The sequence below is a fragment of the Apodemus sylvaticus genome, chromosome 15 (genome assembly GCF_947179515.1).
Source record: "Apodemus sylvaticus chromosome 15, mApoSyl1.1, whole genome shotgun sequence".
Classification (NCBI taxonomy): domain Eukaryota; kingdom Metazoa; phylum Chordata; class Mammalia; order Rodentia; family Muridae; genus Apodemus; species Apodemus sylvaticus.
In genome coordinates, this window is record NC_067486.1 from 5613862 (window position 1) to 5628043 (window position 14182).

The window sequence follows — 14182 nt, forward strand, 5'->3', positions numbered from 1 at the left end:
AACAGCCAATCAGGATGATGAAGCAGAGGAAAAGGCCTGTCTCCGGGCAGATAGTAAGATGGCAAGCTCCTATAGACCAGTTTAGTGATCACTGCATCTCAAGGCTGAGTAAAAACATGATTTGGGAGAACTGCATTGAATCTTGTCCTGGTGAGATCAGTCCTGAAACACAGGGACCAACCAGATGATCCTCTCTCCAGTCTAATGAAGATACTTGACTAGAAGATTCCTGAAGTTTCTTCCAGTAGCAGACATGAGAGAAAGTTATCCCACGCAGCAGTGATGTTTCCTTCCTTCCTTCCGCCATACCATCCTAATCTCCAAGCTATGGGAAGGGAAGTTGTTATGGTTGGTTTTCAACCATGAAAGGGCATTTTCAGTGTCAATTTTCCACAACCTAGAGAAAAGACTCAACTGAGGAACTGTCTAGATTAGATTGGCCTGTGGGTATGGCTTGATTATTAATTGATACGGGAAGATTCAGTCCACTGTGGGTAGTACCATTCCCTAGGAAGGGGGATCTGAACTACTCAGGACAGGGATAATAATATCAAATATCAGCCTGCATTTCTCTCTGCTCTTGGTTGTGAATGCGACGTGACTGGCTGGCTTACATTCCTACCCCACTGACTTCCCTGCAATCATGGACTACAACTTGGAATTGTGAGACAAATAGACCTTCCTTCCCCTAAGTTGCTTTTTTTGTCAGGATGCTTTTATCACAGCCACAGAAATGAAACCAGAGCAGAAGTGGAGTCCATCTTAATTCAAGGTATCTGTTCTGTTTGCTTCTGTGGCATAGTGTGCATGACCAAGGAGGAAGGCAGCGATGACCTTGAGAGCATCACTTCTAGGAGGCTTACCTTGGGGGAACTAACTTCTCTTCTAAGAACTCCTCAATCTTGTTCACATCCGTCTTGACTTCTCCATCAAAAGTCATGAAAGGAGGGTTTGTCCCAGGAGCCAGGTTCTGAAGGTCTGCAGGCTTCCTGGATAGGAGGGAAGAGCAGTCTACATGGATGGACGGTTTCAAGCATTTGGAGTCATAGCTAAGGCTTAGATGTGACCTCATTGTTTAAGAGATGTATCTCTTACCCTTGAAATTTTCAAAGTGCTTTGTGAATTAATAAGGTGGCTTGTTGGAGACTAAAGCCAAGGAATTCACTAACAAATGATAGGTGGTTGGCTACAGGAATGGGGATGTTAACTCCCCAGGGTTATCAGCTTGACCAGTCCTCAGGCAGGGTTGGGGGGGATCAGGCTCTCCCTGACCCCTACCCGTTTCTGACTACAGTCCCTGAGTTCTCTGTGAACCATGCTGCTTGGCTAGCCCTGGGGCCTCATTCCAGGCTCCTGACTAAGGATGGACATATCGTTATAAGCCCATGGTCCCTAGCAGTGTATGGAGTATGTTTTCATGTGTACATGTTGCTGTACATGGGGAATTGGGCATGTTGCTGTATATGGGGAATTGGGCCCAATTCCTATAATGACACGAGCCCCATCTCACCGTTTCAGGTCCACCGTTGTCACATTGAATATGACACCCTTTAGCCAGAGGATCATAAAGAGACGCTGTGAAAATGGGCAGTTTCCAATGCTCTCTCCATCATAACCAGCCTGGAAGTAGGGAAAAAAAGAGAGAGAGATTTATCTGAGCTGGTCTCACAATGCTAGATGTCAGAAATTGTGATACACACACACACACACACACACACACACACACACACACAGGCCATTTAACTCAGGGTCAGTGACAGGTTAGAGATGGGTGTGATACAGGGGTCATACACACACACACACACACACACACACACACACACACACACACACCAAATGGAAAAGCAGCAGTTAGGGAGACAGCTCAGTGGTTAAGAACACTGGCCGCTCTTGCAGAGGACTCAGTTCAGTTCTTAGCACCCACAGGGCTGCTCACGGCCATCTGTTAACCCCAGTTCCAGGCGATCAGGCTTCCCTCTTCTGACCCTCACGGGTGTGCACATGGTCCGCATACACGCAGACAAACACCCACAGGCGTAAAATAAAAACAAATAAATCTTTCCTCAAGTTTACACAGAAAAATCTGAGACCCAGTAGATGATCACAAAGCCACCCAGGGCTTTGCTCTGGGGATGCATTCGGGACAATCTCTGGAGGCGAGTCTCACAAGAGCACGGTGGTATTTAAAGACAAAACAGCAATGTCAGCCCGGCCGGCTGCTTCTGTCTCCTTGGTTTTTATTTGCTGTTTTGAGACAGAAGCTTATGAAGCCCAGGCTGGTCTCAACCTCATCCGTAGCTGAAGATGGCCTTGAACTCTTGATCCCATCCATCTCCCTGGGGCTGGCAATGCAGGCCCAGGCCCCTACACAAGCCCCTGCCCTGGGATGCTGCACGCGTGTGAACCTCTGACACTGTGAGTTAAATCATGCCCTTGCCTGTAGACATTCTCCAGCCTCTGGTGTTTTGTTATAGCAACAGAAAATAACCTAACGCACCCCCCAGCATTCGTGGCCATATGATTATTCTTTAGTAGCACAAACATAGCCACACTCCGCCAAGGAGGTCTATTTCTGACAACTATAGTCACAAGAAATTTTAGAAAACATTGTCGTGTATGTGGAGGGCATGAGGCAGGAAGTCAGCGGCTTGCTTGTAAGGGGAACATTAAAAGACAGTGCAAAATGACCAAAGTAAGGAGTAATCTGGGGGTGAGTCCCCTGGGGGGGGTTATGTCAATGGAAAAATAACTGAGTGAAACACCACGAATGGACATTCCTACAAGTTGAGAGGAGAAACGCTAGTTCAGCTTCTAAAAGTACTAACCAAGCAAGCTGAGCTCAATCCCTGGCCAGAGCCCCCTGGGCCCAGAGTCTGGGTTCCATACCCCTCCCCTCCGGTGCCCAAGCCCCTCTTCTTGCAGCTCTCATTTGCTGCCATGCCTGTTAGACAGCAAGGATCCGGAACCTCCCCCAGGGACAGTCTGTGACAATTTTTGATGGCCCAGTGGCCCACAGGGAACAGCTGTGACACAGCCATGGCAATATACTTTGCCCTGAAACCCACCAAGGACACGCCAGCAGGGACCCTACCCCCTGTTGCCCTGGTCTACTGTCTATTCCGTAGCGCAGAGATGAGCTGTATAGAAGGCCCAGTCCCTGCTGCCTGCCTGGGAAGCCTGGCCTACACCATCCTACCTGGAGCAGGTTTGGGCATAGTCAGACACAGCCAAGGACGAAGGCAAGGAGAAGGCAGGGATGCGCCGACTGGCCAGCCCCGACTTGCTTGCTCGCATTTAAGCCTCTTATTTTTATAATAGCTCCACTAAGCACAATGACGTCTAGAAGTGCCATGGAGTGGGTGATGGGTCTCTCTTCTCCTCCTGGCTTCTTGGATCTTTGGGGTCTGATCACAGCTCGCTGTGAATAGGGCAAAGGTCTGCTGAGTCCTGGGCCTCCCGGAGGTTCTATAGCTGCCTGTCTGGTGACAGAGTTTACCATGGCCATGCACTCTGTTGGTAAAGCCTCTCTGGCCCTCACCGCCTCCAGCCATAGTGTCTGGAGCAGAACTGGAGTACACGGTTGGGTCTGCCCTGCTGTTTCTCTGATGCTCCCAAACTTACTTCCACATTTTCCTCAAAACTGTCCTCACCACTTTCTCAATTCTGGCAGCTGCTTCCTTTGGTGGAAAACAAGGATGGGGGAGCAGTGTGTGTGAGAATTCTTACACCTCTCAGAACACAAGAACCGCGTTTGTCATTCACCTTGATAAAAACGTGCGCTGAACTATGGTAGAAATGGTTCAGCTGGTAAAATGTTTGCATGAGGACCCAATTTTGATCCCCAGAACACATTCAAAAGCAAGCCAGGGCATAGTGGTCAATGCTTATAATTCCACTTCTGAGGAGATGGAGACAGATGGAGAGATCCCCAGGGCTTATGGTAAACTCCTAGGACAGCAGGAGACCCTACTTAGGACGATAAGGTGGAAGCGACAGAAACAGATACCACCATCAACCTTTGGCTTCCGTGGGTACTTATGCATGTGCATACGTGTGCAGGTGTGTTTGCATACATGTGCATGAGTATGTGAGTACACGCACGCAGGCATCAAAACCCTCTTGAAAACCTGTCAAGCTTATCAGGCTTCGGAACAGATGTGCAGTGGATGCGACACCCCGCCTGAACGTGCAAGAATGGTCCGCATGGCCACAGAGCCCATGTTGTAAAGACAATGAAGAGATACTTAACTACCGTGTTCCCCCATGTGGCCTCGACACTGAATTATTCCAAGCTAGCAGAGCTGTAAGCTGCTAGGTATCTTAGCTAGCTGCCCCAACTGCCAATAAAACGCGATTTACATTGCCTCATCTTAAATTGCTCTAAAACTTTCTTTCTATCTTAGTGTGCTGTAAATAAGGGGGTTACGGGAACATGGTGGGAGGGACAGGGACGCCTTGCTTAATTTTATTACTTTAATGCGCTTCAGTGCTGGGATGTGCCAGCAAAAATAAAGCGAAGATCCGCCATCGCCACGGCCCATTATTGAGCAATAATGGGAGTGGATCGCCTTGCTCGTGTCGTTAACCCGACAAGATGAGGAGATAAATGCACCATGTTCGCAGTGGATAACTGACACTGTCCGCATAATTGGGAGGCTCTGTCTTACGGACTCTGTTTCCCAATGTTGGTAATTCTCTCTGGCTAATTGCACTCTGGGCTGAAGTGTCTCAGCAAGACGCTCAGGCTGCAGGGGAAGTTTTTGTAGGTCCACATTTCTGATTAAATCAAGTTAAGTAGCTTTGGAAATAGGAGTGCTTTTTTTTTTGTTTTTTTTTCTTGTTGTTGCTGTTGTGTTGTTGTTGTTGTTATTTTCATTTTCAATAGAGCCCTGGACACCGGAAAGCCAGAATGGCTTCTTGTCCTTCTTCCAGGATGCACCGGGGCATCCATGTGGGATGTCTCAGGAGCCGAGCAGGCACACCTCTGACCTGCTCTCAGACGCTCCCTTTGCAAGTGGCATCTGCCTTGGCCTTGGGGAGGAAGCAGCACTGATGGCCCCTGCCCTGCACTTACTGAGGGGACCCCAGGGTGTGAGAGGAAAGGGTCTGGCCAACGACACAGCAGGAAAGAGCCCCTCTGTGCTCCAGGGCCTCTCCCACTAACCTACCACACACTCATTACTCATAATTCATAGAACTTTTCTACCTGCAAGCTTTCTTCTTCTAATCAAATAACCTCTCCGATGGCACTGTCTACCTTCAGAGGATCTGGTAGCCATCTCAGTGCTGGCCTGTCTCACGGTGATGACCGTCAGCCATCTTGGTGACTCCTCAGCACCTGCCCCCCTCACCCTCTCACATAAAAGACCATACACCTATCAGCTTGCTTTCTTGACTTCTTGGTTCTACCTTCTTTCTAGAAATTTCTGTGTGAGTCTAAAGAGCAGGCATGTTCTCTAACGTCAGCTCCTATTTCTGCTCTTAGCAAATACAGTGAAAAAGACTCTGGGACGCTGCGGGGAGTCGAGGAAGCCATGAGCTGATGTGCCCGTTGTTCTTTCCCTGATGCCCAGACACCCGCTGAGGAGAGAAGGAGGCGCAGGCATCGTGGAAGCTGGGAGGTCTTTAGGGATCAGTCCTGGACCTCACAGGGGTTAATAAAGGGACTTCGGATGAGGTGGGGGTGGATCAGAGAGTAAGTGCACCTCCATTGCAGGGTTGTGGAGAGAGATGTAAGAAACGATGGGCCATTGATCCCAGAGTGCAAGGCAGATTGTGGGCTAAATAGAGACAGTGGGAGCTTAAAAGAGAGATTGATACAGGAGACAAGAGTCATCAAAGAGGGAAGTGAGAGAGAAAAAACTCAGCTGGACCCAGCTGTCCTGGTTGGTTTTCTGATGCTGTCATGGAATCCCAGAAGCTGGGTAAGGAGTAACGTGAAGACATTCATTTCTCGTAGCCTCGGAGCTGAGAAGTCCAGTGTTCCATGCCGGCCTCTGGCGAGGCCGTTTACTACCTCAGAACCGGTGGGTCACATCACTCAGGAGGCCAGAGGGGCAGGACATATGAATCCACCCTCAGCCCTACTGTGTGTCTGCTCTGTCGGACAGTAAGAACAAGCAGATGACCCCACCCCTGCATGGGGCCTTTCGGGATAGGTGGGGGACTGTCCTGCTGGGTCTTTATGGGAGGGCAGAAAGCTCTATAGGCTTGGCCTCAGTGAGTACCTCAGTGGAACCAGGGGACACACCTATCCCTTGTGCAGGGTTATTCTCACAGACACTAGCAGTTGCTAGCAAAGAGGACTCCTCAGGCAGACTGGGAGGCTACCTTCAGTGCTCCCTGGGAGCACGCACGGGCCCTTCCTGCTCCTTCTGCTGTGTCAATGATAGGTATAAACTTCTGGGCCTGTGTAAAACCCACACATATCCACTGCAAAGCAACGTGACGCTCTGACTCACACCTACCACGAGCAAAGCAAATAGGAGGTAGAAGAGGAAGACAAAAGACTCAAGCGATGGCCAAAAGCATCTTCCACAAGCGCAAGTCACCACAGCCACAGTCTCCTAGTGTAATGGAGATGGCCTATGTTGTAATCTGAGGCATCTTGATTTTCAGTGATTCAGGGGATGGGGAAAAATCGCAATCCTCTTCATGAGCCTAATTTGCTCTCTCTCTCTCTCTGTGTGTGTGTGTGTGTGTGTGTGTATTATGTATGTGCACACACACACACATACTTGCACATACATGCTTGCCCATGCAGTCATAAGCATGTGTGGTGTCAGAAGTTGTCACTGCATGTCTTCCTCGATGGTTTCCTCACCTTAGTTTCTTGAGACAGGGTCTCTCAGGGATTGAGCCCCGAGATCTGCCTGTCTCCATCCTACCGTGCTGATGTTCCAGGTACGCGCTACCGTGCCTAGCTTTTTACGTGGCTGTTGGGGATCTGAACTCAGGTCCTCATGCTGGCCTGGCAGGCACTTTACCCACTCAGCCATCTGCCTCCATAGCCTGACGCCTCCATTTCTGAGCAGTGGAAACGGGGGTTGGGAGGAAGGTGAAAGCCCGCAGCTCTGCTGTTGACTGATCCCACAGTCGTCTGCATCATGGGCGCCGTTTTCTCATTTTTAAAGACAAAGATCTGGTCTGGGCTCCGGGTCACTGTGTAAAGTGCATGCTTTGAGAGTGCAGGAACCAGGTCAGTCCTCATCCTCGGTGATCTACATATCTTAAAAGCCGGGCGGGCACAGCGGCAAGGCTTGCATCCCAGTGCTGTGGAGTGGAGACAAGGAGGGCCCTGGGACTCCCTGGCAGGCCAGACAGCCTAGCTGGAAAGTTCCAGACAAGGACAAATCCTGCCTGGGAAAAAATGTGGGCGGCACCAGAAGTACAGCAGCCGTGTACACATGTTCTCATGAGCTCACTTACATACGTGTACACACACACACACACACACACACACACGATGGGGAGGGCTAGAGAGCAGGGATTAAAATACTGATATACTTAAACACCCTGGGCGCCCAATAAAGGAGCTATTACTGTCTTTATCAGCAGCTGCATCGTTCACTCTCGCAAACCTGAGCCCATCGGAGCAGACAATTATGGAATTTAGGGTACATTTTAACAAGCCTCAATTAGTGTGATTTTCATGCCAGCCCACGTCCTCCTCAGGGAAATGGATTCTCTCTCTCTCTCTCTCTCTCTCTCTCTCTCTCTCTCTCTCTCTCTCTCTCTCAACAATTTACCCATCTTAGACCTACTCTCAGGGAAAATTCAAATGTCCTTAACAGCAAAACAAACAGACCTCTAGGCAGTTAGCAAAGCAGTGGAACTCTGGGCTGGCATCAAGTCAGAGCCACCTGAGCTGACCAGTCACTGGATAAAGGGCCCCGTGGGGACACGTGCACACCGGAACCACAGCAGGGCTGATGAGCCCGAGGGAAGACATGGGACTATGCTCTTAAAAGACTCGTCATCCCCAGCGGGGTCTGCTCCTCTGGTTCGCCCAGGACAAGCCTGAGGTTAGAGCTAGTCTCTCACCCTCCATGTTCCAGGCGACCTGGGACAGCTGGTCACCCTACCACCTGGGCAGAGTCCCATTTTTAGAGGAGGAGAAGGTGTTACCAAAGTCCTGCTGGGTCACCCAGAAGCAGGCCTCCACATTCCCCACAGAACACCCACATGGAAGGACTCATCAGGATCCACGGCTGACAATAAATGTGAGGGGGTGACCCATACCCACGGCAAGGCCCCATACCCACAGCTTACCCAGGGAGGGTGAGCAGACAGATTCGTGAGACCTGTGTGGGGTGTAGAAAGGAGGCAGGCCATAGCCTGGAACACAGCCCAAGTCTGCACAGAAGTGAACCCAGAGTCAGCTCTCCACACACCCTACCCAGCTCTGGGCGGGTCTTCTGCAAGCTGGACCAAGCAGAGATGAAGCAAGGTATCAGGTGGCCGACACTCCAGCACAGTCCATCTCAGAAGGCAACAGATACACCTAATCAAAAGACGCAGAACAAGCAGGCTGCGAACGAGACCCTCTCCACTCTCAAAGCCCAGAGTCTCTCTCAACAAAGGCCTCCTCTGTCCCTCTTTGATCCTCTACAAGCTTCCCTGAATTAAAACCAGACATGAATCTCTGTCTAGGTTGAGTAGAAGAAACATCCAGGGTCCCCTCTGCTGTTGCCAGTAGGTGGAAACAGGAGGCCCTGTAGGGTATCACTCTGAGGAACTTGGGGCTCAAAAGGATCTGTTCCAGCCACACAGGTTGCCTTAGGACACAGCCCCCACCTCCCAGGGGATGCATAGCTAGATGCATCCTGTCAAAACAATAGGCCTGAGGCCCTAAGAAGCCCGCTTGGCACCCCTGTCTTTTACAAGTCGGATTATGAACCAAAAAACAGTCACACTGTGAATGTCACTGGTGACGGTGGTGGCAGTGACCAGGACCACAAGCACACCTTAGATACGCACAGCATTTATTCTGACCCATTCACTGCTTGATACGTGTTATTTAAATCATTGTCATTGATCCTAACAAGGACCTTGGTAGACAGATGTACTTTTATTAATCGCTATTTATAGGGGAGAAAGTTGAGACACAGACAGGTAGAGGAGCCTGCCCAGGGAGGGCCACGCAGCAGGGTTTGAACCAAAGGACTTAGCCAGTGTATCCGGTTCACATCATGCTAGACAAACAGGAAAGCCCCCCACACTCTGCATTTCGTCAGGGCCCTTCCAGAGGAAAGTGGAACTTTCCAGATTGCCTTCCTCACCCCTGTTGTGCAAGGGTTGGAGGTGACCTGCAAGAACTACAGCGACAATAAGAGAATAAATATCAGAAGCAGGTAAGAAGTACGAAGGACACTGTGGTTGGAAAGGAAGATGGAGTCTCTCAGCTGAGGCGGTGGGAGGGAGAAACCCCAGAGCCCCCAGGGCACCTTTGCTGTCTTCAGCTCTCATATACTATTATGGGAAACTTTCACGAGCCAGGAGGAAGGCAGTGCGACCACACCCATCCCAGCTGGGGTGCAAAGAGTCGGCTGATGAACAGAGCCCACACTCTCCTGAGGGAGCTGACCCTGGGGGCTGGCATCTCCCATCACACACAAAAAGAAGGGAGGCCTGCAAAGCTGTGGGCGTGACCTTTGTCCCCTCTGTTTCCAGCTGGGCAGAGTGGAGTCTGCTCCATGCCAGGCCACCGCAGCCCCGGGTGCCCAGCCAAGGAGTCTGGGTCTGGTGTTTTCTATGGCAGGTAAAGCCAGTGTTCCCTTTGGCTATAAAGAGTTTTCCATAGAAGCATGAGGAGTGCTGGGTACCAAACTGAGTCATTTCTTAGCACAGGCCTTTCAGGGGGTCCTTCCCAGTTTATATCTGAGAACGCTTTGGTCGGCATCCTTGGCAAGAATGTAGGAAAGGAAACTCTGTAGCAGGGACGGCAGGGCTGCCTCTATGTAAACTCTGGGGGCCATGCAGCTGCAGAAGCAGCTCCTGCAGGAGGGCCTGATTGAGGACTGCCTGAGAGAGCAAGAATTACAGGAACAAACAATGCCAGCCAATCAGAAACTGCTGTTTAGAAAAGATACTTTCTTGGGACCAATGGAGAGTGGGCGGAGGGTATTAAAGGAGCTGGCAGCAGTGCCCAGGTGAGCTTGCGTCAGTGTTTCTCACCTGCTCCCAGAGTCTGCGGAGTCTGCAGAGTCTATGTCATCACTGACTTGCGCCAACTCACCCCCAACCCCCAAGAGCAGGTAGGGTCAGGTGGAGAGCTGTCCAGGGCACAGGTAATAAAACTTGAAGACTATTTACTAATACAACAGACAGGGGGTGGGTGGGGGGAGTGGGGAAATGGCCCTTTAAAGATGCCAATGTCCTAATGCACACATCACCTTATAAGGCAGAGAGGGCAGTGTGAATTTTAAGATGGAGGCGTTATCCTGGATAATTAAGATGGTCCAATCTGATCATGTGGGTTCCCACAAGGAGTCCTTTCCCTAACTGCTGTCTGGAAAGTTTTGACCAGGGAAAGATGGTCAGGGATGAAATTATCTCTAACGCTGAAGGAGGTCATGAGTCCGGGAGAAGAGACAGCTTCGAGCATCTGGAGAAGAAAGACTGTGGCCTGTCCCCTGCAGGTTCAATCCCAGTGAGAGGCCACCATGCTTGGACCAGCAAGACAATAAGATAAGAAATGGAGTTGTTAGGCTTTCTAGTCTCCAGTGATCTGTTACAGTAGATCCAGAAAGAACCTGCAGGTGAACTTCCCATCGGAAATCCTCGACCTCTGCCTGAGACAGTTTGGCAGGTGAGCTACGAGTAAGTCAGAAAGAGGGACAACCTGTGACATAGAGGCTGCTTAGCCTATTTCTAGAAACATCCTTCATGGGGCCACTTGGGGGAGGGGGGTTGTGTAATGGCCACAGGCTCCAGAGGAGGTAGGCAAAGCATCCTTTGTCCTCTTCTGTGTGAACTCTAGAACTCCCAAAACTGTTTTGATGTCAATGCAGGAGGCCCCTCCCATCCTTCACATCACCCCTGGAAGCAGTGAAGTTTTCTAGCTGGATTCACAGCTTGCCCTCAGAGACCTACCTGGTCACAGAGACAGCTTGAGGAGGGCGTTGGTGCCCCCTTGTGGTTAGAAGATATATTTCACGTGTAGCACTTGGTTCTCAGGCATTAGGGTCTGACTGAAAACCCCCTCAGGTTTTAAGCCCTTTAGGTCATTCAAGCACCCAGATGGCGCCAGAACCTGGCAGTGGGTGGCCTCATGTGCAGGATTTCAGTGTTAAACAGTAAAGTCTATGGCCAGGAAGATGGATGGGTCAGTAGAGTTCTTGCTGGGCAAGCATGGATTCCTGAGTTCCGGCGCTCTCTGCAGGCCAGAGATGGGAGGATCCCTGGGCGGCTGAATCGGGGAGTTCTAGGTTTAGGGAGCACATGTGCTTCTCAAAGCATCAGGTGGAGGGACAGGAAGATAGCTGGTGACTGCCTGCAGCCTCCACAAACGCCATCATGGTCAAGGGCACATGCCACATACATGTACATGTGACTATATCACAGGGACACAGGGGCACACACCACACACATGCTCATGACACTACTGCACAGGTACATGGGGAACAGGAAAGCAATAAATAAATCCAGAAAGTCTAGGAATACGAGAAAAAAAAAATGCTCTCCCTCAGCAACAATCTTCTATAGTCTACCAAAAGCTACCAAAGGAATATTCTTTCTGTCTTCCAAGCTAACACCATCCCAAACACACCTGCATCCGTCCTCACGTTGTGCCATGAAATACACCATAACTTGACACCAGCACGTAGACTCTAGACAGCTGGTTAGGAAGATATCAATTCCTGGTTTGTTCATTATTTCTCACTGAAGTTGAGGGCAGAGACAGGGAGAGAAGGAGGGAGGTGGGTGGAGCAACGGGAAGCGGAGGCCCCTGAGCGCCTTCAAATCCAGCTTCCTCAGCTTGTCAGAATTCCTCCCTCATTCACAAGTCCTTCAGACTCATTTCCCTCTGTGACGTTTGTAAGCGCTATGGAGACAAAAGCCCTGCAGCTACTTATTAACAAAGGGGCCTCAAGATGCTCAGGTTAATTTTTGTGGCCAGTGTATGAAGTTCTTTGCTGCTGGGAGCTGGCAATTCTATAGCAACTTTTGTTCCTTAGTAAATCAGCAATCTCTTAAGGGCTCTTAAGAGAAGTAACATGAGGTAGGGGGTGGGGCCTGTGTGGGTCTGGGGAGGTTTTCATATTAACAGGAAAAGATAGCAGAAACCAGTGCTCTGTGGCTGTTTACATAGGAAGCAATGACCACCCACAAGATTTGTGACATTCAGAAGAACCTACCTAAAACATGTTCCCAGAACTTGGCTTGAAAGACTGAATCTCAGAGACCTATCTAGAGACAAATAACCAAAAATGTGGCCCTTCAGAGTGGTGGCTGTCCATACGTCCAACTTACAGAAAACTGACTGCTAATGTTCCCTCCGTGAGTTTCTTCACCCAGACAGCAAGTGGTCCATTTGAGGAATCCTTCTGCACCTTTGTATGAGTAACACCCCCTCACAGAGGCCGGGAGCAGGACAGCCCAGTGAGCACTCTTGTCTCTTCTTTATAAATTCCACTTGCTGGAGACACGCCTGCCAGCTCTCTATCCTAACCAGGTGGTGGCATTCTGAGATCATGTACTAATAATGACAGAAGCTGCTCTTCACGGCACCTCCGAAGGACAGCCACAAAGTAATTTAGGCATTCCAGTGCAGCAACCCAGAAGGTGAAGTATCTGCTCCTCTGACTGAAGTTCTTACTGGGGCTCGTGAGAGCTGTGGCCCTTGACAAGCTGTGCTTCATTTTAATGACTGGGCCAAGAGCCATGTCAAGTCAATTGGGTGATTAGTTTATCCTGAAGTTGTCTTCCTTAGTGGAAGAACTGTGGCAAGAAGAATAATTTTAAGAAAATAGCAGCTCCAGGTGCCAACACAGCGATGCTACAGAAGAGAGGTGGCAGAATGAGACGCGGCGAGACCTCAAGCTCGGTCAGTGGCGGAGTGAGGTGGGTTCTATTCAGTGTAAGTGAGGCGAGCCTGCCTGTAGCTTCATGTTTCAGAACCAGTCTCTATCAACCTCCTCACTCAGATTTTACAATAAGTCCTTTGACTAAACCAAACTACCAGGTTTCACAAGCTCTAGGGGCAAACCAGGCTGCGGTTCTGCTGATGAGAGTGGACCGAGGCTACACAGGTGTGTGTGAAGTCAAGTCACATAGAATATACCAGAAGGCGATGGTAAGCTTTCAAAGCAGAAAACTGCAGTCATGATTATTACAAAAATAGTGTGGTATTTAAAGAGTCGGAGAAACGAAATCACAGAGTGTTGTTAGAACTCCATCCCAAAGGCATGTTCTTCTAATTTTCACAGTCAAACGTCACCTGACATCTTGCCGTCTTTAAATCCTTATACATTCTAGGATTCTGGGTCAGGACAATTAATATATAAAACTTCAAAGCTCCTCCGCAGCCAAGACTGCACCATCCTTTAGGTGCTGACAGTTCAACTCAAGCGTTTCAAGACTTCAGACGACACAGAATTATCTGGAAGCTTTGTCCTCCTCATTTCCAGCTTTGGCCCGGCCTAACCAAAAAGGAGAAGGGCCCTGGCCCAAGGCCTGATGGGATCAGCTGCTCGCTAGACAAGGAGAAACACAACCGGCTGGCCAAGGCCAACACACTGGCTGAGCTAGAAGGAAGTTTCCTCAATGTCACGTGCTTTCTTCGGCAGATGCTGTTCCTCCCTCCCTCCCTCCCACCCTCATCCTTGGGAAAAGGGGAGGAGAGGTTGACCTGTTTCAGGGTCCCCCAACCCTTACCCAGCCTGTGTTCAACTTGACATCATTGTCCAAAACCCAGACACAGAGCAAAGCATGCAATGGCTCCTGTTTTCGAAGCAGGGTGGCACGCTAGGTGTCCAGAGATCCAGGCCCCTCATTTACTGCACAACCTAGCATCACGGCACTGAGTCAGCTTATTTCCACAGTCAGACAGACACACAGACACCATGGGACAAGAGGACCGGCATTTTCTAAACCTATCCATTTCGTACCCTGATCCCAACCCAGGCGAGTCCACATACCCAGAATCACCATGGTTTCCTCTCCTGTTTATAAAAATGTC

General features: G+C 49.9%; 1 protein-coding gene across 1 annotated transcript in view; it reads right to left on the reverse strand.

The window, feature by feature from the left end:
• The window catches only part of Clic6 (chloride intracellular channel 6), a 42920-nt gene that overhangs the window by 9189 nt on the left and 19549 nt on the right, over positions 1-14182 (reverse strand). Inside the window, exons 2-3 of the mRNA XM_052158527.1 lie at positions 1511-1620; positions 864-989 (exon numbers count right to left, since the gene is read on the reverse strand). Coding sequence (XP_052014487.1) covers positions 864-989; positions 1511-1620 — 236 coding nt within the window. The remainder of the gene's footprint in view (positions 1-863; positions 990-1510; positions 1621-14182) is intronic.